The sequence below is a fragment of the Artemia franciscana genome, chromosome 5 (assembly GCF_032884065.1).
Source record: "Artemia franciscana chromosome 5, ASM3288406v1, whole genome shotgun sequence".
In the NCBI taxonomy this organism is placed as follows: Eukaryota; Metazoa; Arthropoda; class Branchiopoda; order Anostraca; family Artemiidae; genus Artemia; species Artemia franciscana.
The window spans coordinates 32,576,008-32,601,606 of record NC_088867.1 but is presented as its reverse complement, the minus strand read 5'-3'; the positions used below and the strand labels follow the sequence as shown (position 1 = coordinate 32,601,606).

The 25,599-nt window shown below is 34.0% G+C and overlaps 1 protein-coding gene across 5 annotated transcripts in view; it reads right to left on the bottom strand.

Moving 5' to 3' along the window:
- Positions 1–25,599, bottom strand: part of LOC136027286 (transducin-like enhancer protein 4) — a 128,501-nt gene continuing 102,902 nt past the window's right edge. For 3 of the 5 annotated variants that reach the window (XM_065704378.1, XM_065704381.1, XM_065704382.1), the window contains 4 exons: positions 20,041–20,223; positions 16,206–16,481; positions 5,570–5,797; positions 674–1,181 (listed from right to left, as the gene is read on the bottom strand). In XM_065704378.1, the coding sequence (XP_065560450.1) occupies positions 1,074–1,181; positions 5,570–5,797; positions 16,206–16,481; positions 20,041–20,223 (795 nt within the window). In that variant the 3' untranslated portion in view covers positions 674–1,073. Of the gene's footprint in view, positions 1,182–5,569; positions 5,798–16,205; positions 16,482–20,040; positions 20,224–25,599 lie in introns of all 5 variants that reach the window. The other 2 variants (XM_065704379.1, XM_065704380.1) reach the window with 2 other exon arrangements.

Here is a 25,599-nt window from a genome sequence, read left to right as displayed (position 1 = left end):
AAAAAAAAACAAAAAATACTAGGAGACATTGATATGCCAAGTTGCCATGTGGAAAAATACTGATATATACTTTATGAATAAACAATTCGAATAAATAAAACATTTTAGTAAAAAAGGGATAAATATAAATGCTTTATCTTGCTTGATTATTGTTTTGCAATCCGCCCATAGCAGAATTGAGGTTTAACCTAATATGTAGACCGAAAACACGAGGGTTCCGTTCTAGGTACCTATAATTATTGATTATAGCTAATTATCTGCAATAACTTTCATTCTAAAACAGCTCATAGCTTCAAATTCTACCTCTTATATACTTATAATAAAGTACAGGTTGTTAACTTTTCAGGTCTTTCTACAATTATAATACAAAGAACAAACAAAATGTTGATGTTTTGATCAAATCTAAAGTTTTGCATACTTGTCTAATAATAATGTCTAATTATAATTGTAATACTAAGTAATAATAATAGTAATAATAATTGTCTAATAATAACTAGTCTTTTCGAACGCAAAAAGTTTGCCACTTCTTTGTATGTATGACATATAATTTTATAAACTGTTCTTTAAATTTAAATGGCATGATACAAAAGTATTATGTTTTTACGGTTCAAATTGGCCGTCCGTAATTTATACAATTTTTTTGCTAAAATCTTTTCCTTCTCCGTTATTTTTTCTAGCGTTTCTATTAAGCAAAATTTTGACAATGTAACACCCTGGGGGAGCTATATCACTGCGATACAATTATGTAAAGATTTATAACTAAGCGAAGAGAACACTGCCAAGAATTAAATGCTAATAATCCCTCAATTGACCATTTGAATAACTGACCAATTGACCCCCCTGTCCAATTGTCAATTGACCATGCTATGAATAACTGTCACAAGCAGCTTATCTTAAATTGCCTTACTCTGCAAAAACTAATCCAATCACTGAAATCAGTACAGTTGACAAGTACATACACTATTATCAAAGTGAGGTTACTCTACAACACTAAGCACTTATTTAGCACATAATCTTAAGGGTGTAGCACCATGTCAATTGTCCAACATTTAAGGGAAAGAGATCTATCCTTCTTAGTAAATAACTTCATAAACAGTTGCTTTTTTGTCACCAGAACCAGTGACAATATACTTATCATCAGATGAGATATCACAGGAGAGAACTGACGAAGATTCCTTCGACTAAAAAATAAAAGAAAACACAATAAGACACAATGCATGGATAAATACAAGAATAAAAAAGGGTAGAAATTAAAAAAAAAAAACATTTCACTATTAAATAAATATTTTAAAACCCTCTCAGGGGAGTACAAGTAAAATTGAACAAGAACGGTATTAAAAGCCCAAACGGCATAAGAAAGACTCGAGCATGTTATGCTGCAACATGGGGTTTCCTGCCGTAGAATTTGAATATTTAATTTGATAGATATTAAGAAATAAAATTTCTATTTTGAATATTCAAGGAAATCGCAGAAACAAAAACAAAGAAAAGGAAAACGGAAATAAAGGATATTGTGCATTACATAATTATCAAGGCCGTATACAGGGGGAGGTAGAGGTTTTTTGCCCCCCGTCCCCGAAGTTTTTGTTCGGCTTTCTTAAAAAAAAAAAAAATGGACACATAAATTTTTGACGTTTTTTTAAAATTTAGTTTTTGTAACCTCCCCCCTCGGAGGAAAAATCGTTGATTTGACCATAAGCATTATTCAATAAAACATCAGATTAAAAACCTAATTCAAACCTTCCAAGGCCGAGTGAACTTCGCATATCTACCATTTTTCTTGCTTAATTTCTCAATAAAAGGTTGTAAGAACCAACACTATCAAGACTTTAAAATCCACAGTCATCGAACATTTTATATTTGTCTGATGTATTCTGTTTGTGAGTGTCTACTAACAGGGCAATCTTCCAACCAAAAACTTTAGACGTTTATCCCTGGTATAGCCTTTGCCTCATGAGCTTACATTTAATTGAGATTCAATAGGTCCTTCAGATGAATGTTCGGCAGCCAGAATTAGGCCCTTCATTCACAGGAATCAGATCGATCCCGTAGAGCGGAAAGAGAGAAGATCAAGAGAGAAGATCCTCTTCTGGTAGATTTGCTGAAGAAAAAATTGAGAAATCCCTTTCAAACCTCCCCCACATAGTTCGAATTCGTTCCTGGAGTTGTAAAGGGATAAAGAGCATTAATTTTTTACTTCTGACTGAAATCTGAAATCATTCTTGGTTAAATCTGAAAACTTTTTTGGTAGAAAAGCTTACGACTAAAATCTAGGGCCTCTTCTCCCTCCTTCCAAAGACGCCCGACTCGTTTAAGCACCCTCAAAGACATGATTAAGATACTCCTACAAAGAGTATACCTGTTATTGATCTCCTAAGGGCATAAATAACAGCAGCCTTAGTTAGCCAAAAAATTTAAACAGATTAATGTCGGAAAAAATTTAGAGGCCCACATCAGTCAGAAAACATGTTTGTTTGGATCCTCATCTTCCATACACAAAACCAAAATATAGAAACTTGGTTCGACATTCTAGAACATGCTTCAAACATCTTCTCGCGATGAGTATAGTTCGTATATAAGATTTCCTGATGACTATAACTTGGGAATCAACTCCCCCCAGAGGGGTCGAGTTTTATCGGATACCAAAAGGTGAAAGAAGGACACTAGTTCTTACTTCCTAAGTTCTTTTTATATACAACAACCACTTCCAGCAGGTGTACTGATGACAATATTCTAGGAACCTTTCCATCGGATCGTAGCTACTAGTTCATAAAACTCAATCAAAAAAGAAAAAGATCGGAATAAAAATCACAGGTTCTCAAACGGCTAATTCCATGTTCTACATAAGTCTGATTACACGACAATCTTAAAAAGCATATTCTCAAGCTAAAACATTTTCGCTTCCCTTCTTTTCACGCTAACAAGTGGGTTTAAAACAAAAAAAGGTTTCTATTTTCTTTTTGGAAAATAACTAGAATTTTTACAAACTTAAGACAATCCTTTCTCCTTCGTTTCATGATTCACATTTAAAAAGAAAATCGAATTTTCACCTCTTACACCTATTAATCTACAACAATAACAGATCATGGTGAAAAAAACCCTGCGGCTGAAGCAGTAGTATTATTCCGCAAAGAAAAAAAATAACAAAAAACGCATCCATTAGAGAAAGAACTTGGATTTCCTTTCCCTCGTTTTGGACGATCAAGTAAATTACCCTTTCATTATATTAACAACTACAGTCTTGGGAACTAATCTTAATAAAGTTCAAATAAGCTCCAACTTTTTCCTTCAAATAATCTAAAGAACTCTTGGGACAATATATGCTTTTACTTTCAAACGTCAAGTTTACTCTTAAAAAATGAAAAAGAAAACTTACTTCTCTCTTTACTCTCACAAAGAGAGAAAACCAATCGAATTTTAATTCTTTACATCTAATGTGACTAAAAGAAAGAGACAGTCTCGCAATTTACGTAATACAGAAATTCAGATATGTATATTAGTGGTGTAAATTCAAAAAACTTTAGGTAGAGGCGAGGGTCTATGGGGCAAAATTGTCGATATTTTCAATTTTATCAATCAATATACTAGAAAGACATATTTCAGTGAAAATTCCCCCCAAATAGTTATTTTCCAAAGTCTCGTGAGGGGACACATTTGAGTTCATGTATCTATCTATCTATCTATCTATATATATATATATATATATATATATATATATATATATATATATATCTATCTATCTTATATATATATATATATATATATATATATATATATATATATGTAATATATATATATATATATATATATATATATATATATATATATATATATATATATATATATATATTATATATATATATATATATATATATATATATATACATATATATATATATATATATATATATATATATATATATATATATATATATATATATATATATATATGGTATATAGCAGGGTTCAAGTTATGGCGTAGATTAAAAAAAAAAAATGACGTAAAACAAACCAAAATTGATGCTGATATAGCACTGCATGCATTTATAACTCTAAGCTGGATAGTTCCAACTTGGCAGTATAAATTACTTGTTAACTGAATTCACATTTCAGTAATAAAAAGCAAGATCTCAAAACGAGCACAGCATATCCTGCACAAAGATAGACCCCTCCCTCCGTCAAATCCTCTTCGTAAATGATACAATATCATTTGGTATTTAATCAAAACACCAACGTTATGGGAATCAAGAAGCTTTTGCTTCGAGGAAAGACCTAATTACACTTTAGTATATGAAGTGGAGACTTCATTGAGCGCCAGTCATTCTCTCTTTTATGAAACAACGTGTACCCTGTTTGTTTTAATATCGGTTTTCAATAAACGGAAAATCATCTAGAAAAAACGATCAATTTGTAATCTAAAAATTTTAAATCACAACCCAAAAGATAGTTTTTTTTTTAACTCCCCACACCCTTCTTTCCATTAAAATAAATCAATTGAAGAAGAAGTGCGTGTTTTTCAATTCAAAAGTATAATTAAGGTGTCCTCTTCTTTGACAGCATTTCCGCCCCAGAAAACAGCTTCTTTTCATCTCATCTAGAGAGAGGGATTAGAACAAGGCCAGTCAAGGAACAAGCTCCAAAGATCAGAAACACTTATCTCCGCCACTTTTCCCCTGTCGAAAGTTCTTCCATTACTCTCACCAAACATTGCCTCTAGAGACATTTTGCCTACAAGGGAAAAATCGATGGTCCCTGAAGGTGGGGGGAGGGATAAATTAGGAGGAACAAAGATGTTTCAGGAAGAACAACGGAGAAAGTTCTTTAGCAAACTCTTGACAGGATTAGATTTACAAGCGACATTCTCTTTTGATGATCTAGCTTTGAATAGGGGAAAGAGAAATAGGCCAGATCACGGATAGTTAATTAAAATTATAAATACGAAGGCAATGTATAATTCAATAGGAATGATTCTGTCACCAAATCGATTAACATATTAAAACAAACAACTGAAAAAGTTGACAAATATGATACGTTGGATAGGTTATATTCTGGATTTCGTGGAAAAAAAGAAATGTCCCGAATCATCCTCCCATCAATTTGCTCAAGAATTGAGAGTGTGTCAAAGTGTATTTTAGTATGGAGCTTTCCAAATTGGCATAAAAAAATTTTTTAAATGGCTAAAATGTTCTTCCCCAAACTTTCCTGAGATTTTTTTTTTAAATGTACAAAGTTAAGAGTCAGTCAAGACTCTAAATATAAAAATACCGTTAAACTACCATAGTATTAAAAAAATGAAGAAAACTGCAGACGCAGTATTATTAAAATCGTTCGAAGTAGAGAAATGAAAAAAGAAGGACTATATTAAACACATTCATTTTAATTCGTGAATGTTTCATTTCTAAGTTAGCCAGACATTTACCATTCCAAAGGAGCACTAGAAAAAAAATATAAACCGAGATTTATGAAGAGTTTATGGGAAGTGATTAAAATTAATTGGCTGTAATAGAAAATCATCCAAAAAAGTAAACGGGATTCAATTTAAGCTACATAAAAACCGAAGAAAGCATACCTGAAATATTGAAGCCCCATATGGAGTTCTCCATGCATTTAAGAGGTTATCCTTCCCTGTAGATACAAACCACTTGCCAGTGGCGGCAAATTTTAAAGAAAGAACACATGACTCGTGCAAGTGAAGTTGATATTTGTCTGGTTTGCTTGTGTGCAATACTTCCACTGTAGAACTCTCCATGCCTACTGCTAGCCAATCACCAGCTGGGCAATATCCCAGTGAAAAAATCTAAATAATAAAGTGAAAATGAATAAAGTGAAAATAGGCCAGATAGGTAATGAAATGGGACTTACAATTTCAACTGAAAGGGAGATGGATACCCGGAATAAGTTTCAATTTTAATGTACATTAATTTTCATACAAACAATTTTCTTCCTGTATTGGAAAGAGGAAATCACAGTCTTAGACTTAAGTGTCTTTTGCTACTCACTCTCAGAAGCATGGACTTTGCCTAGGATTTTGAAAAATCCGATCCCACTTCGAGATAGTTAATTACAATCATTACTTGAGGATTACCTTTTCGAATCCTTACGTACTTTTTCATCCCAAATAATGTATGAGAATACACTGTATTGAAAACATTCAAATAAAGTCTGTTTTACTGAAGTTTAAAGATGTCCTTCATAGGAATATTCCATTTCTACCCAAATATTTATCGTAGTCCAAAAAGTGTAATTACCCGTTTTCTAAGTAGTGTCTTCCCCCAAACATTTATAGAAGATCATAAATTAGAAGAAAATAACATTCCAGATGCGATTCCCTTTCTTCCCATTTTCGCCACCATCTAATTGAATAGTTCAACAAATCTTGTTCACACTGCCGTATAAGCTACTGGAACAGTTCAAATCCCATAAATATACATGAGTAGGGTCAAATGAAGGGTTTCGTAATATAAAAGGGGGGAAAGATCTCCCGAGTCAAATAACGGCATATGATTACGCAAATATAATCTAGTCAAGATAATAATAACTCTTCCCTCTTTGATGAGAAATCGATCTAACTTATAAAGGAAACCATCACTTTGTGAGCATTACTTATATAAAGAAAGTAGTTAAGGCTAATGGTCTTTTTTGTTCCCGCCCAATTTCTGAAACAGATTCTAAGAATCTTAATAACGCCACTGCTAGTATCTATTCGATAGCAAACTCGTTTATGAGACTTGACAAAAACATAAACAAGTGGGAGAAAAAAACAAAAGATGTTTGTTTAGCAAAAGCACGTTAGATTCTACGGAGATTAATTTAAATGAACAGGTTATGTAAAAGAAAATATACCCACTGCTGAGCTAAAAATAGTGTTTTCTTTTGCACATCAATTTAAAGGGTAATCCTATATTTTTTCGCTTAGAGATTTTGATTCGATGTGCATTGAATGCAAATAGTAGAACTTGTACGAAAAGTAGACAAATCTTTTATTTTCGAGATGGGTGTCTGTTTTGAAATGTAAAGCGTGAACTCTCCCAGACCTCAACCGAGACCGAGTCCGTTTGGAAATGAAAATTGTTTGGCTATTGGGAGAACCCTTGGGTATTGAGAATTGCAAGCAGTTAGCCAGGTGGGTGAAACACCCACCTGGCTATTTTCTTTTAATCTTCAGTTCTCGAAGTCCACCAGTCCCCAAACTTAAACCTCGTCATGTTACTTCTGAATTCCTTTTTACAAATTGTGATGAAAATGAAATAAATGAAATAATTATATGTATGAAATAACAATCCTGTGGAGTAGATGAAGTATCGTTAAAGCAACAAAAACAATTGTTATTTCTATTTTGACTCATCTGATTAATTTATCACTTGAAGAGGGAACTTTTCCAGAAAGACTTAAATTAGCCTGAGTGCTACCCCTTCACAAAGGGAAGTCAAAAAATGAACCGAGTAATTACCGATCCATTTCTATTTTACCTTTTTTTCGAAGATTTATGAGAAAGTAGTCCATGAAAGAATGTATGATTACCTCCAGGAGTAGAATCTTCTGTGCGATACCCAACTTGGCTTTCGCAAAGGACTTTCTACGGATATGCACCAGCTATCTGGAATTCAATCCCCTTGGAAATCCGGAACTCAAATAACCTTACTACCTTCAAGCGAGCAGTGAAGGGTCGTTCCAGAAATACTGTTTAGATTTGAATATCATGCGGTCCTCCTCTTTTCGATCTTTTCTTTTACTTTCTTTTTTTTTTCTTTTCTTTCTCTTCGTCACTCCCCTTTTTTCTCTTTTTTTTATTTTTTGATAAATCCAGTTGATTCGTTGTTTCTGTTAGTTGATTGTTTAATTATTCTTTAGTTAAGTTTCTGCCCTAGTCAAGCACTTTTGTGCTTTCCTGGCAGATTATGTACATGTAATTATGTGTTTTTATTTAAATATATATGATTGAATTGAATTGAAGAATTCCTGCGAACAAAACTCTAGCACAGCTTGCATCAAACAATAAGTGCGTAATTGGTAATTTGATGTGTGTGTGTAGACATGTTCCTGTGTTTGCGTACGTTTGTGTTTTTGTGCTCCTCAATCTCATCCTGCTAAATAACTAAGAAGACTAATCCGCCATTCCATCATAAATTTACTATGAAAAAGTAGCACATAAACAGAATTGATGGAAATAAAACTAATTTATTGGGAAGATAACAAGAGGAAAAGTTTGTGTAAAACGAAAAACTCAATGCATACCCGTACTAATGAACTTATTTTGGAAGAAATATAGCCTCTCACGCGCATACGGGTTAAAGCACATAAAAAAGAATTTTTATTGAAATAGAAGAAAAGTGATAACAGTAAAAAGTTTGGGATTTCTCAAAAGGAATTTAAAAACCCTTGTCCATCGTATCTGCCCCCATTAAAATACAACAACGAAAACAAACAGTCCGCACATGCAAAAGTAAACTACCCAAAGAAAAAGGATGAATGTTTGAGAGGTTTTTCACTCTCAGAAATCATATACCTCAGGTGGCTAGTACCAAGCATGGCAGAAGTGTGCCAAGCATAGCGGAACTGTGAGAACAGTACTAAGAGTGAATGATCTGTGCCAAGCATGACATAAGTATCCCAAGCATGGCAGATGTCTGCTAAGTCTGATACAAGATCGTGATTTCATAGCAATCTGGGAATGTACATTATACAATTAGGCTAGTGAGTTAAGTAATTGAAAATTAAAGAGCCATTTGAAACAGACGGACAGAAAATAAAATCCTTCAATGATCTAAATGTGAAACGGTCAAACATTACTGTCTATGCATAATTGACTGAAAATGAAGAGAAATAAAAATAAATAATTATACCAAACATAAAAGAAATGGGTACTGCTATATACAAATAATTAAATCCTAAACGATTAAAAATTAAAATGAGTGCTAAAGTTAAACCAAAAAGGACACAAATTACTGCCCATAGGAGTTCGACTAGAGTTCCGTTCTAACCGTAAACCAAAATAAAAAATTGTCGCTAAATAGAATCTGTAAACCTTAATTGTTGATGTTTCCTGTAATTAGTATATTAAACACTAAATAATTATACATTACACATTCAGTTCATTTTCAATATCTTTCCAGTCACCTTGATTTTTATAGTGGTTTTTTTTTTGTCAGTATTTTGGAATTAATAAGATGAAAGCTATTTTCCTTGTAATAAGATTAGGGCATTAACGTTATTTTGTGTTAGGGCGAGATGCACAAGATTTCGGAAAGAAACTTAAAGACGCTTTAATTAAATACCAAAAATGAACGAATTGTACAGAAAACGTAATAATTGTAGGAAAAACTATAAAAATCACAAATACTAAGCCCAAGTAACATACAAGAAATTTATAAGAAAAAAACTAAAATTGTTTGTATTAAATGTATTTAATATACTTCAGACCAGATAAGAAACTTCATTATTTTTGGACATTGACGAAGAATGAGACAGAAATTTATGGAGGAAAAAATAATTTTCCTTGCCAATATTTTTTAACACATTTTTTTTTATCAAACACGAAGATTTATCTATTCCAAATGAGACCAAATTATTTCTTCAAAATCACTGTTTTCATGCATTGAGTTCCTGGTAAATTCACTGTTCTCCCCCGATCCCTTCTGTGCGTTTTTTTTCTTGCTGTTCACTTCAACTCGACTCAACCTTCTTTTTTTTCCTCTTTTTATTTCTTGAGACAAGCTTGAGTCCTTCGGTTGGTGGGCTGTTGTACATTTTACAGACACAGGTTCTCTGATTTCCATATTCCTTGCAACCCTTGAGTCTAAAATTTCAGGAAGTAAGGATTCATTCCAGAAGGCTTCAAGCTTCGGAAATATTTTTTCCCAGTAGTCTTTCGATCGGTGAACTGTAATTATTTCCCAATCCTCAATAGAGTTATAAACTATTAAGTGGCATACCATTTTATCCAGTATCTCGAGTTGGCCTTGTATCTGGGCGAAATACCTGTGATTTTTTTTACCTGAAGACCTTCACTGGATAATTCAAGAAAAAATGCTTTAACTAAGGATGCACACTGAGTCCTATTTGATCTCCCTTTACGACTTTTAAGTTGAATTTGTTTTCATATGCTTCTAGTGCCACTACTTCTAAATCTAAGCCCTTTTTCATTAGGGCAGAGCAGAATCTAGGTCCCAAGTTTCGAATTTGCTTAACAATTGGGGCAACTCTGGTGCTGTTTTTTCTGGTTGCAATTCTGTGGAAGTAACTACTAGTTATTCTCTTAGATCTTTCTTCAACCCAAGTGTCATTTTTGGATTGGCCCTTGGTACTGTTGAACAAACAGCTTATACTGGCAAAATCCAATTTTAAATTCTCGTCAGTATATTTTTGTATGGCCAAATTCATTTCATCAGAAGTCATATCTGGCTTATTGCAATTTGGTCCATAGTCACGATTACCAAAGTTATAGTTTCTATTTTTTAACTTAGCAACGTGTTTTCCTCCAAGAGCACTATAATAACTGGTCAAATTACGTTTAGATATTACACGGAGTTTAGCCGTTTTATTACAATATTTTTTTGTTACGCTAGAAGGACTAAGCCCAAAAATATTTTTCCAAGCTAATTGATGCCATTTTGGACCTGAATTATAAGCAAGACTTGCTCCATGAACTCTTGCATGATATGAACCTCGTTTAGACCGGCTTATTTGCTTTCCTCCGATGAATTTAGCAACAACTGACATGTAGCTTTCAGCTAAGTTTGTAGTTGCGTCATTTCGAAGCTGCTCTGCTTTTCGACACACAATATCGACCTCTGTCATAACATCTTCAAACACGTGCAGGGGAAAATTATTCCACCGATCTTCTATTTTACTATTCACGGTCAATTCAGCAATCTTAGGACATCCAGAATCACATTTTGTGTGGTTTCCGAAAACATGGTACGGACCTCTTTTTAACAAGATTTTCAATTCTTCTGCTGTTCCATTATTTTCAGAATTTATTTTTATCGCACCCCTTAAATTTTTTGTCAGTTGCTGGATAATTCCTCGGGGAAGACATTTTGTGTACAAACCTTTTTTATTGTTGCACAAATTATATAGATGGGCTGTATAGTTTTTTGTGACGTGATTTGAAAATTCATGTTTCCGTATGTTGGAACCGTAGGAAACACTTTGTTTTAGCTTATAAAAAACACTGGAATCACCGTCACCGATAAACTCTAAAAACTGTAATCCGTGCATCTCCTCACTGGAACGAAAGCCTTCAACTAGAATATCTGTTTCCATGCTCCTTGAATTTCCGTTATAATTCAGAAAGCAGAAATGATCTTTGGGAATTACTTTGGCGTTTGCAGAAGAAAAACATATATAACAGTATTTATTTTTTATGCCAACATATAACAGTTTTTTCGTAAATGCATCTATGATAACTGCAACACATCCTTTGGCCGAATAATCGTGTCCTTTGCTACGCTTATTCCAGCCTCCATCACATATCACTTTTGTCCAGTATGAGTCCTCCTTATACCTATCATCATGAATGGCTGATTTTAAGGCCTCTCGTCCATTTTCTAGCAAAATTTCCGATAAACTATTCATCCAAGCATTACCAAGCTGCCTTTCAATACGGGAATAAACTATTCGTGACATTGGTTTCACTCCAAGCACCCCGAAGAATTCACACAGTGTAGAATACCCTCCTCCACTACCCATGGCTCCCCAAACAGCCTTCGAATTCAAGCAGCCTTTAAGACTTGATTTTTTTTCGGAAAAAGCAACCTGTGTCTGGTCCGTAAAACTTGAAAGATATTCTTTTACGCTTGTTGCTGGACATTCTGGTTCACCTTTAATCCTCTTTTCCCAGTTACACTTATTACACTTAACTTTCAGTTCAGTTTTCAGGCCTTTCTTTTCTAATTGCTTTATAATCAATTTTCCGTGATCGCAACTGATTTTGTGTCTGAATGCTGAAATTACTTCAGCAAGGAAATACCTTAGATTCACAATGCAGTTTCCATCTGGAATTCCAGATAAGTCTATCTCAGTATTCGTATCGGGGCAATCAACACCGTAAGAACCACTACCGTTTCCCAATTTATTTGAATCGTCTATGAGAGGATTTGCTGAAAATTCTTCTGAAATTTTTGATCCATTTGACAAATTATCTTTATCTTGTTCTCAAAGCAGCACCTTTCTAAAAAAAATGAAAAGAACCATAGAAAAACAAAACAGCGACCCGGCTCAATAGTAAACGAAAGTCTAAAAAACGAAATTTTGATACTAATAAATACGTCAAAAGAATCGGATTTTAATTAAATTTAGTCCTACCCATCAAAAGATAAGAGCCTGAGAAAATTTGTCTTATTTTGGAAAAAAGGGGGAAACACGCCCTAAAAGTCATAGAATTGTTTTGCCAGAAGACTGATCAAGGGTGCGTGTTTATTTGTTTTTTGTTTTCTTTTTCCCAGGGGTGATTTTATCGACCCATTGGTCCTAGGGTGTCGCAAGAGGGCTCATTTTAATGAAAATGAAAAGTTCCAGTGCCCTTTTTAAGCGACCAAAAATTGGAGGGCACCTAGGCCCCCTCCCACTTTCATTTTTTTTCTCAAAGTCAACAGATCAAAATTTTGAGATAGCCATTTTCTTAAGCATAGTCAAAAAACATAATAAGATGTCTTTGGGGACGACTTACTCCCCCATGGTTCCCGGGGGAGGGGCTACAAGTTATAAACTTTGATCAGTGTTTACCTTGACCTGATGCCCACTTAATTGGACAATCTGTCTTGGCTTTTTCTACAATTGGCCATGACTTGACTTTTCCCACAACTATTCCTTTTAATTAAAAGTCAACGGTTGAGGGGTTTTGGCTGAGGGGGGGGGGTAGAGGGGAGGGAGCTACGTTGAAGGATCTTTACTTAGAGGAATTTGTCACGGGGGAAAAGAAATTCAATGGAGGGGCATAGGATTTTCTAGCATTATTAAAAAAAACACTGAAAAAATAATAATGAAGAAGTTTTTCAACTGAAAGGAGCAGCATTAAAACATAAAACGAACAGAAATTATTACGCATATGAGGGGTTCATCTCCTCCTAAATACCTCGCTCTTTCCGTTAAAGTAATTTCAACTATATATTCTACGGACTTGGTGATTCTAGGGTCATTCTTAAAGAACCGGGAGAAAATTTAAGCTTTAGTGTAAAGAGCGAGGTATTGACGAAAGGGCAAACCCCCTCATATATGTAATACAAATATACAAAGTTCTAGGTGCTTTTATAAGTTACCAAAAATTGGAGGGCAACTAGACCTCCTCCCCCACCCCATTTTCTTCAAAATCGTCAGAACGAAAATATGAGAAAGCCATTTAGACAAAAAAAGATATGCAAATTTCGTTGTGCGGTTAGCCAAATCAAAACATGCATTAATTTAAAAACGTTCAGAAACTACATAAAAAAAACAGTTTTTTTTAACTTCAAGTAAGGAGCGTCATTAAAACTTAAAACGAACAGAAATTATTCCGTATATGAAAGGGGTAGTCCCCTCCTCAACGCCTCGCTCTTTACGCTAAAGTTTCTTATTGTTTTAAAAAGTATAGTTGTGAGAAAGAGTCAAACTTTAGCGTAGAGAGCGGGACATTGAGGGACTACCCCCTTTCATAAACGGAATAATTTTTGTTCGTTTTAATGTCGCTCCTTACATGCAGTTAAAAAAAAACTTGTTTTTTTTTATTTAATGGACAAGAGGGAATGAAACTTGTATATGTAATTTTTACTTACCGGTATTTTAAATTCAGCCACCTTTTGTTGATAATTTTCTTCCTCATATCTCAAATGTCTTATTGACTTCAGTTGACAAGTCAACTAATCAGAGACACAATGCCTTGGAGGCGTAATGCCTAAAATTGGATAAGAATCCCGCCTTTTTTTCTATTGGCTGATGAACAACGCTATTAAGCCGGAAACAGGGGTAAAATAAGTAAAAAGTAAGCACATTTTGAAATTGTATTTTTCTGATTTTGCTTTCAAACTATTTATGATAGACATCAGAAATTTTCTGTAATGGTTGTAGATTATAAAATCTACATATGATCCAAAATTCTACCCTCTGGAGCCAACTTCATACCTTCTAGCAAGAAAAATGTTGGAAATTAAAAATAATTTTTTGCACCGTTAAAAATAAAAATATAACAATTCTGCAACCAACATTTTTTTTTAAATACTGGCAGGATGAACTAAAAAAAAAATCTACTGTCATTTCCCATCCACTAAATTTTTATTCACCAAACTAAAATAACTTGATTTCTTTTTTTGCACAATAGGTAAAGCATATACAGAAAAAGTGAAACCAACATTTTTTTCCTTTTTAACTCGAGAGTCATCAAAAAAAAAATCAGTTCAAAATCACCAAAATCGCAGAAGTTATTCATGATTTTCTATCATAGGAGAAATAGCATTGGACACAAATTAAGACCATTAGCCTTAAGCTACGTCAATTAAACTCGCAGTGATTTTCGACAATTGATATTTAAGACGATTCCTGAAAGTTTTCGTTACCTAACACAAAGTAGGCCAGATCAGTTTTCACAGTTAATGAGGGCACTATTTAAGTTATAGACATTACTGTATATTGTAAACCTCCTTATATATTTTGTTACATCACCTGATGTAAGGCCTTGCCTATGTTCTCTAAGAGAGTCAAGAACATTAGCTACGAGATATGGGTTTCATTGAATAGCGGTAAAAGCACACGTACAGCAAAGTGATAGTAATATATATATATATATATATATATATATATATATATATATATATATATATATATATATATATATATATATATATATATATATATATATATATGCAATATTGGTAAAAATAAACTGACTCTAAAATAAATTGGTAAAAATATTTTACTATATTTGTAGAATTCTAAAAACCAAGCGCTTTACTGAAAACTGATCTTACTTGAAGTTTTGAGAGAATTAAAACTGTATACTAAAATTTACTGATTGTGTTGCCGTTGGTTGAGAGCCTTATAAACTAATCTTTTACTATTTATCATATTCTTCAGCTATCTAATTATCAGCTAAGGCATTATTTTAAGTTTCCCTAGTCGATCAAAATGTCGCTCGTGCTTTTTTGAACATAAAATTGATAAATGTAACCTTTCAAGAAATTGCTTACAAGAATGACATTCCAAGTACTGGAAGATTAAGCTGTTGTGCCCTTTTGTCCCGCAGGAATATGTGACTTCGTCCCAACATAAAGTATTTGAAAATTGTTCAGTTAAAACTACAAACCTGAATTTATGTTGTATTCACATTGATTAACAAGATTTCCGTCAAGTACCAGAAGATAACATGGAACAGTCATCCAATATTCGCCTCTTTGCGATAGGCGACCAGCAAACTAAGCCTAAAGGGATCTAAACCATCTTTCAAAAAAATGATTTGGAAATTGAAAAAAAAAAAAAAAAAATGCTTAAGCACATACTTACGACATGAAGGCCTAAGCAGATCTGGTCTGTTGTTCACATTTTAAGAGGTAAGAGAGACAGCCCGGTGTTGGAACGATTCTACGGTCTTAGAACAACAAAAACCTTCCAATGAAAAGCTTCTGGTACTGATAAATGAAGATAGGACGTAACTAGGATTTTGGTGTTGTCCAAAATGTTTCCCATTAATGTTACTACATCTCTTATTTGTTCCCCGATAAAGAAACTTCACCACCAAAACATTGAGTAGTAAGGAGTTTTATTTTTGTAATTTATTACCATTTCCTACTCTTTAATGAGAGTTAGAACTTTAGAGTTAGGTTAGAGTAAGAGTTAGGTTTAGAGTTAGAATTATTAATACGAACCAGAACTTACGCAGCATACATACATATATTTAGATCCAATATATTTCTATCACTCTGCAGTTCATAGGATTTACACAAATTTATTACTCCTCATTTATGCTCGAGCTTTGTTCAAGAGCTATCACTCCCTTGTTCTATCTACCCATCACTGTTAAAGTTATGCTTTTGAAAAAAATTGTTATTTTTATTAATAGTCGAAGTATCTTATTTTATTTGGCAGTATGGGCGCTATTGAGCCAGATTGATAATGTAGTTTTGTAAATTATTTCTTCTAAAAAAAGTAAAAAAAGTAAAAAAAAATAAAAAAAAAAATGATAGAGTTAAATCTAAAAAAGATCAGTTTAGTAGTAAAATTTCGATAAAAAATCTTACCTGTGAATTAAAGTCGTATTGCCCAAGTTGTCTGCCCTCTCGAAGATCCCAGGACCTAACAGTGTGGTCTAATCCACCCGTCCAAAGTCTTGTGCCATCTGGGGACATATCAATACAACTAGCACCATCTGTATGGCCCTGGAATTGTCTCACCAAAGTCTGATTGTGGAGGTCCAGAACAGCTATATTGCCATCAGAACAGCAGGAGAAACAAACCTTAGCATCAGGTGATATGGCAAGTGCATAGCAGGCAGGTGCAGATAAAGTCAGTTCAGCCTGAAACGAAAAACAAAAATGGATAAAGTAACTACTTCTAGGATAAGGTGTATTTTTCTCACTGTCAAGATGTCAATTTCTCACTGTCAAGATCCACCGACAATATTCCTTGATGGCAAAAAAAAATCACCAGGCATTACTATCCAAGTTTACCTTACTTTTCACAGAAAAATATTTGTTGCTATAAAAAAAAGGAAAAAAAGAGACAGACAAGGGTCGGGTTGGAGGGTAGACAAGGGCCCAAAGCCCCCCACCCCTTGTGTAAGACCCTGGCAATGGCAATATTGTAAATATTATTCTGTCAGTAGTTCAACTAATACAGCCATGCTATTTATTACGTAAGTAGATTTTAATTTCTATGAGAAACTCCTGCGAGTGTTTTTGAAGGCATAAATTATTTTTGTCATGACATGCTAATGCTAGCTCCGGCTATTGTAGTGAATAAATATATTCTAATCTATAAGGTACAGAAGCTTAATTTTGCACTTGTAAAAATAAAGAAGGAGAAGAAAATCGGGACAATCCCCCTCCTTAATAATTCAACAGACGTTTTCACCGATTACAAACAGTGAGCTGGCAAAGTCTTTATTATTTTTTTCGATTTTTTCTTTTTAATAGATTGTTGGTGGCAATGTTTTGCCATTTCTGAACTTTTAACCATTACTGAAAATAGAGGAAGAACTGTAATTAGTTGGGGTCGAGAGATCTTACATAATTCAATCTAAAAGCTAACCCACATTAACACAATTTCAGAATAAAAAGTAAACACTACTTTCATTTAAATTCTGTTTTTTTTCTTTTTATCTCTTTGAATTCCTCCTCAAAGTTTAGGAAAAAGTGGCGCCAATTACGGCAATGTAGAGTGGGGGCTGGGGCAAATTTTATTCACTAAAATTTAGGGGAGGGGGCAATTTTGTCGATTCTTTCAATTTCTTGAATGAAATTACCAAAAAAGGCATTTTTCAACAAAAATACCCTCCCAAAGGTATTTTTCGAAATCTAAAGAAAATGGTGGTGCCTCCCCCGTATCGAATTAAAAGCAATGTCTGCAATCTATTTTCAGGGAAGGTTTTGTCCATGATCATTTTTAAAATTATTTTAAAAATTCAAGATGGTATATACTTGGAAAAAGCTTTAGAATCTAATTGTTAAATTTTCATTAGGATATGGTCAATATGGCGTTTGAAGAATAAAATGATCAAAGCTCTTTTTCAAACTATTTTCAAGAGACTTGGCATATTCAAAATATATATTATCTATGATCACTTAAATTGACGATAGGATCAGGTTGACCAACCCAACAATAAATATTAGCAGTTCTTCTAGGTCTATTTATTGCGACAGCCATGAAACATCCATTTCTCATGGTTAAACATATGAACAATAAATATGTAAACGAAATAACTGAATCCGACGGCCTATCCAACTAACCATAACATGCAAATGCATTTTGTTGTGTGCGTGTTTACAATGGGCTTTCAAATACAGGAAATCAAAAATGATAGAATCGTGTTTAATGACAGTGAAAGGGCAATTCATCATGATTGATTCTTAAAATTGACTCCGTGGAGATTCTTCAACCAGATTCCCTTACTTAATTTGGCAGTCACTTTTAAGATAAAACAAGGGCCTGGTTCTTCAACAGATTTAAGATACTGGTTTGGCTCTTTGAACATATTATTAATATAACTGTGTGGAGAAACTATTACGCCACACGAAACCCCACAACGATTAAAACAATTTTACTAAAAGAATATTGTAGCAAATACACGAACTTCACATGAGCTCGCAAGCTAGAGTTATCCCTAAAATACTTTTTAGGGTGATAAGGAGGGCTTTGAGCCCCACAAAACGAAAGACGAACTTCGAAGGGGATCAGGAGCTAGAGCTATCCCTGAAACGTCTTTTAAAGTAAGGAAAAAGGGTTCTGTCCCACAAACCACTTAAAAGGGTTCCGCTACATCCACAAGCATTGATTTTTAGTAATCTGAGAAGAGGTTAAACACAATAAGATGAGCCCCAGCTCTATAAAAAAAATGACAAAAAGAAAACTGCACAAGCATGTATTGGAGAACATGGAAAAACCAGTTCGGGATTTGTAAATGTTCTTCCAAAAACTTTTATAAAACAACAATAAGACAAATATCCGAAGACCTGAGAGAAAACTTCCAAGCGCGTGCTTAAAAAAATGCAATTCAATATAGAGCGATTCCAAACGTTAGCATGGAACAATTTGGTATAAGGTCAACAACAGAAATGGGCCCCCTTTTTCATTAGAAGAAAAAGTACACAATTCTGTAAGATTCGAAAAATATGACTTATCTAACGGTTTGCAAAAAGTAAAACTTTGAATCCACTTGAAACATCTTTGGAGGTTCAGTCCCCCCCCCCCCTCAACGTAGAAGTTTCTGTAAGAGATCTTGAATTAGCTATTATACAATTGGAAGTCAGGTGCGTACCCAGGATTTTTGTTCGAGGGGAGGGGGGTGGGTCGGAGATGGTTTTACAAAAAAGCTAAAATGCATCAAAAATATGTTTATGTGATGAGGTTCAGTTCAAGCCCCGACTCCCCCCTAGATACTGCCTGACTGGAAGGTTCAGCCTCAAACATGACTGGTTGGAATTTCCTGCTAAAACAAATTTTTAACAGTTGCATTGTGGGCTGATTCAACTGAAAACAATGAGAATATGTTATTAGAGACAGTAGACACCTTGCCCTACTTTTATTAGGAAATTGTACAATTTTAACTATTTAGCCTGATTTAAATCAACGTACCTAGATTTCACTCAAACTACTAGAAGTGAAAATATTGATTGTAGGCAATTCAAAGGTCCCCTCCACTTTTTCAAAATATTTACAAAATGTCAATAATTAAAACCATTCACTAAGCTCGGTGAGCATGATAAGCTGTAGTCGACTATACTAAGAAGGTTAAAATGAGGAATAGTAAGAAACGCGGAGCCAAATGCTGACAAATTTTGTAGCCCGAAACAATTATAGTAACTTTCAGTGCAAATTGTAATACGGAAAATGAAAATCCTTTTTTGAATTGAAAATAATAACAGGTGCTGCGTTTCAAACAATGATAATGGAAAAAAGATGTTTCATGATCCTTCAAATCGTGACAACCATCTTCAGTTTCGATGTTTTTGTTCAATTGCTGCGTGGGCAATAAGCCGAGTTAACATTTTTTGGGTCAATACTTTACTCGAGTCATGTGTATGTCTTAGTTTTGATAAACAAGTATAACTTTTTAAGTAGGTTTTTAAGATTTCTAGTTTAGCATCCAGATTAATTTTTTGGAATATCAATTTCAAGAAGATGTTCTGGTCTTTTTCCTTCGAACATTAACCGTGCACAACATCTCAAAAATATGTTGCGTTTCCAATATTTTGTTCCACAAAGTGTTGTGGAATTCCACAACATTTCCAATTTTTTCCCTAAATATATATATATATATATATATATATATATATATATATATATATATATATATATATATATATATATATATATATATATATATATATATATATGTGTGTGTGTGTGTGTTTATACCTTTATCCTCGGAGTTGGAGCAGCCAAATCCCAAATCGAGAGTGTACTTGCTTCGCCTCCAACAATCAAAGTCCTTCCATCAGGTAACAACTTCACTGATCTAATGTAGTTATCTCGTTGCAGACAATCCAATTGGGATACTGGTTGTTTCGCTGGCCCAACAGAGGCAGTCATATCCCAAACCTGTTAAACAAAACACTAATTAAACGGTCTGTAAATTATTTCAAATGAAACTTCTGTTATTTTATAATCCGCAAGCATTAGGCAAATGAAAAACAAGTGAAAATTTCTACTACTAATGAAAGCAATGTAAATATTGACAGTACTATTGTACTTTTTTTTTGGTAATATGTTAAAAAAGAAAAAAAAAGGAAGTTGAGGCGTCAACTTTTTATTCTACCAAATCCAAGTAATCTTAGGGAGATCCAAAACTTTCGAGAAAGCCAAAATAGCTCCTTTCTTAACTAAAGATCATACTTCTCAGCGAATCCAGGACATTTCAACATTTTTACAAAGCACAAGACCTCATCCAGGGGGGAGAGGGTTACCGGGTTTGACCCCCAACCGAAATGTTTGCCAGAGTTGCAAAAACGTAACGCAACAAAAATGCACATAAAAAAAGTTTATGCGTTTTTTAAGGTTTTTATTTACCCCCCCCCCCCCTATCCCTCAAACAAAATCTGATGTACCATTGCTTTTGCTTTTGTGTTATCCCTTGTAAAATGAAATCCTTGCATTTACTCTTGCATAAAACAAGTTTCATTTGATAATTTGACTAATAAGTGCTCAAATCAGGGAAATATGAGATTTTATGGTGTCTGGGTCCCAAGGCTCTCACCCTGTGTAGGTCCCTGATAATTCTGCCCATCATCATAACCAATGACATCACCTCACGACCAAAAATAAATAAGACAACAACATTTTTTTTTCACACAGCAATAAAAACGCTATATGATAATTAATGGATTCTCAGCTTCTGCAGTTATTTGCGGCTAAGTTAAACAATGCCCTCAGGTTGAAATAGCTGGGTTTGGTTGTTTACAATCAAACAGATCATTTATCAGATATAATTTGCATTGATGTTTTGAGATAACCCAAAGGCACTCCACTATTCTCAAAAAAGGAAGGTACCTGCTTTTACAACCTTTCACGTAATTACTTGAATAGTGCTACAATGCGAGATATGTTTCAACATTTTAACTCCATATTCAGACATTCATTATACATGTTCTGCAGAAATAAGATTGTAAAAAAAAAAAGCTTACAGGAATAATTACATCTAAAATTATGTGAGGTTTTTCTTCACAAAGAAACATGAATTGGGAATTTAACTTTTGACAGTGACAATAGAAACAGAGTAATTAAACAAATATAAGTTTATTTTGTTCGTTTTATAGCTCCAACGAAAAAAAAACAATACTCAGATATTTATGTAAATATAAGAAGTTTTAATAGGTAAATTTCACAGAATTTAGTCACAACACGGGCAATCCTAATGCATATAGAATCAGTGACGATACAGAACAAATATTTTTAATACGCATAATTACCAATTGCGTCAATTCCTGAAAATTTAGAGAGGGGGTACAAAATGTATTTTCAAAATCTAGACGGGGGAAAAGTTTTCACATTTTTAATAAAAACTCAAAAAGGGCATTCTGAACGAAAATATCCCCAAAATAAGGCATTTTTCGAAACTTATGGGGGCGAGTGACCCTCCCCTCTGCCCCTCATTGAAACCACCGATGATTGCTCGCAGTAACTACGACAATCACAATTTTTCGAAGCAAAGCAAAATCTTTACATTTTATGCCCTGGTTGTATAAGTAAATGTGTATAAGCATTAAGAATATTCAAAGAAAAGTAGAAGGTATTTCTTGACCTTTGAGTTTAATGCTCAGTCTATTAAAATAACAAGAGTATACCCTCTTGGGCTCCCCTTTTCAGGGGTTAGGTACCGATAGGATACACTTATGTTAGCCTATTGACGATGAGGTATAAAAAAATTTTTGACTTTCAAGGGATTATCATGTGGGACGCAATATACTCATAGGTTGCCGTATCCAAGGGGGGAGGGATGAAAAAGTTTGCCTGACTCGTAAAAACTTACCAAAAATACAAAGAAGCACATTTTTAATGTTTAAAGGTTTTACCCCCCCCCCCAAAAAAAAAAAATCCTGGATGCAACCCCAAAGTTGCCTCACCGAACGACGATCAGTTGTAGCATGGTTATTTTAGAGTTAAATATTTATCGGTCAGGATAAACCTGACCCTCCTCCAAATACGAGGACCGATTTTTTTTTTTCATGTATTGTATGTTTTTGTATAATTTGCCTATTTTTGGCATTGAAGGACACTTCCCACCCAAATAAATGCCTTCATAACTGCTATGCAGCCCCACGGTTCAGACACGCATGACAGAGACGTCAGCAGGGGAGCCTCGGGACCCAGGCCCCCAGAAATCCAAAACTTTCTTGAATTTCTGGGCGCCTTTTCAAATTATCATATTGGAATGTTGTTTTTTTTTTTTATATTATTGTTATTGCCTTTACCCTAAATTTTAGTAATCCCTCTCTTTGAAAAAATTCCTGCATAAATGCCTGACGTAGAACTATACAAGAAAGGGGGGGGGGTATATTCCATATTCGCTTCAAGAGATCTTGCGGCAATCTCTAGCAAATTCTATGTAATTTGACGATTCCTGGATTTGCGCTCCGTCGGATTTTCGACCCCCCCCCTCATCTGCAAGATATATTCCAGCGTAAGTTATTTTTGCCTGATTATTGTAGTATGTTAACAATTCGCTACCTAAAAGATATTCGAAGTCCTTTATCCATACAAAAGTCTTCTGAATGAAAAATAAACAATTCCAATTTTTATGTAATAAAAAATCCCCCTTCATTTCCCCTTCTTATCGATTATTGAACCGACAACAGCTGAGGAAATACAATAAACCACATAATCACAATCCAAACCAAACAGAATTTTATCACGTTCCATCGATTCAATCGCGCTTTGGCATCTTTTTTGGTTGAATTTATAATTCAATCAGTTTTAGCGATTCTCATTCCAATGTCAGAGTCAATCTAATTCGACTTAATAAAGTGAATAAACACAATCTGACAAGCAGTTCCCGAATTGATCAATGGTAAAATGGCAATTAATTTAACTGTTTTGACAAATTCAAAAAAGAAATTGAAAGGGCGAATGGATGTACTTAGTGCTTTAATTTTGGGCCCAAGTGCTGAAACTTAGAGGACACCCGGAGACAGTTGAAAAAAAAGACAATATTATCGATGCGACGCAGTCTATGCTTTACCCAAAAGGAAATCAAGAAGGTTTCAATAGCATGAAATCAAGCAATAAAAAATTTATAACTATCCTCAGGCGGTCGTACTTAATTTTTTTTTCAGATGTCAATGGAGACCAGCATGTACGAAGGAGGGGGGGGGGAACTTTCAAAACGAAGAGAAACATTCATCATTTACATTTTAGGAGAAAACTACAGGAAACTCTGAATAAAACCAAGACCTTTCTTCAGGTGGTCGTACAAATTTTTTCCCAGATGTTAATGGAGACCAGCACGTATGCAGGGGATGGAACTTGTAAAACAAAGAAAAACATTCGCCATTTACATTTTACAAGAAAACTAAATGAAGCTATAAATAAAATCAAGAGACCTAAATAGGGGTTCGCGTGTGTGTCTCCAATAGACACATTTGAACTTATTCGATTTTCTTTTTTTACTTAAAGAGATTGAAAATCCTTGAAAATTTGCCACAGAAAAATTATTTACTTATTTCAAAGTAAAACCGTGGGGCACACAAAGAAACTTAATTGATAAAGCACTTAATTGATTATTAGCTTTAAATATTCACAAAGGTATTCGTGACTGAACCCGAAACCCCATATTTCACATCTACAATAAATGTAAACTGACACAAAAAGACAAAAAAAAATCAACATAAAAAAGGAAACACTACAAAAAAAGACAACAAACTAAATAGTAAGCGTATCACTTCAAATATCAACTATATTCGCCATTCGAATCGGTAACCCCCTTTTTAGCAGATTTATTTCCGAAACTGTTAAACATAATATTAATAAAATCCATTTATAATGTTCAACTCAATACAGAAAAAGAAGCCAACTTCGCGTTCTGAGCACATTAATTTAAGTAACTTATTTGTAATAAAGTATAAACAAAATGCAATATTTTAACGTAGTAGTCCTATTATCATTATTATAACATCTATGTCAAAATAACTATGATTATTATTTGTTGCAAAGTGATTAACCAGTTATTAAAGCATGTGTGTAAAAAAAACCTTTTAAGATCATTTTTTGTCACCCCTACAAAGAGGACACCCGGTGCGGTCAGCCCCCGTCCTACACTGCTGCTGAAGACCAAGTAAATTGACCGACATTAACTAAGTACAAATTGAATGGAAAAGATTAACAGCTCAATCAAATACTTTGTCAAAAGGAAAAGAAAATTGGTACATTCAAAGAACAAGTGGTAGCAATTTTCAACACCCCTACACGAGCAGAGCGGAAGGTCACTTTTCCCAACTCTGTGTAGGAAAAAACTTTGTATTAACTGTGTATAATATAAAATAACTGTGTAATGGCTATGATTGGTTATATATTGTGGTAAGTAAGGAGACGGGTTAAGTTTTCAAGAGACATAGGGTCATCCCTATTACGAAAAATTCATTGTCCAGGTACTGACAGAATTTTCGAATCTAGCATACCAGATGTGATAAACTTTATTTACTAGAAGAAGAAGAGAGGTAGCAATATATTTTTTAAATTGTAATATCTGTGCCCAAAAATTGAGCGGCTAGTTCGTTAGTGAAAGTGCTGTGATCAGCAGAATAGCAACCTAGTTGAAATATAGGAGGTGAAAAATTTCGCCAGGCATTAGTACGATTTTCATTAAAATAACCTCTTCATGACTTCTCGCTGTTGTGAGTTGAATAGCATTAGACGAATTGACCTTTGAAAGTTTCAATTACCGTATCTAACTGCCAATTATAGTAGTTTATCATTATTTGCGTGATGATGCCATAAAGCTGGCAAAAAAAGAAAATGTCTCAATGACAAAGGAATGAACTTACATGAGGCGGACGATCCCACCACTTTTCGGAGTCCTAGTGTGTACAACCTTGTACGTCACATTTAGGCCGAAATTTAGTTTAGGTTTATTTCCGACGGAGCTTATCAAACTGTGGCAACAAATAGTATGACTCTTCAACATAATCGCCAAATCTAGTGAAAATGATCTTGATTTTTTGTTTAAATCTAAGATATACTTAAAATGTAAAGCTGAATTCCTCACAGACCATCTCACGTTTTTATTAGCCGTTCAATTGTCAAATAAATGCAAAAACACCTTTATTTTTTCACGCATTGCTTGTATTCATGACCGACAGATCAGTGATAAATTAATTCTTAGTGGGGCCGTGATTTCCTTAAAATAAATCGTGTATACTTCGCCTACTATAGAAGGAAAATTACATATTGAAAAACTCTCATTATGGGGACAAAAGACAAGAA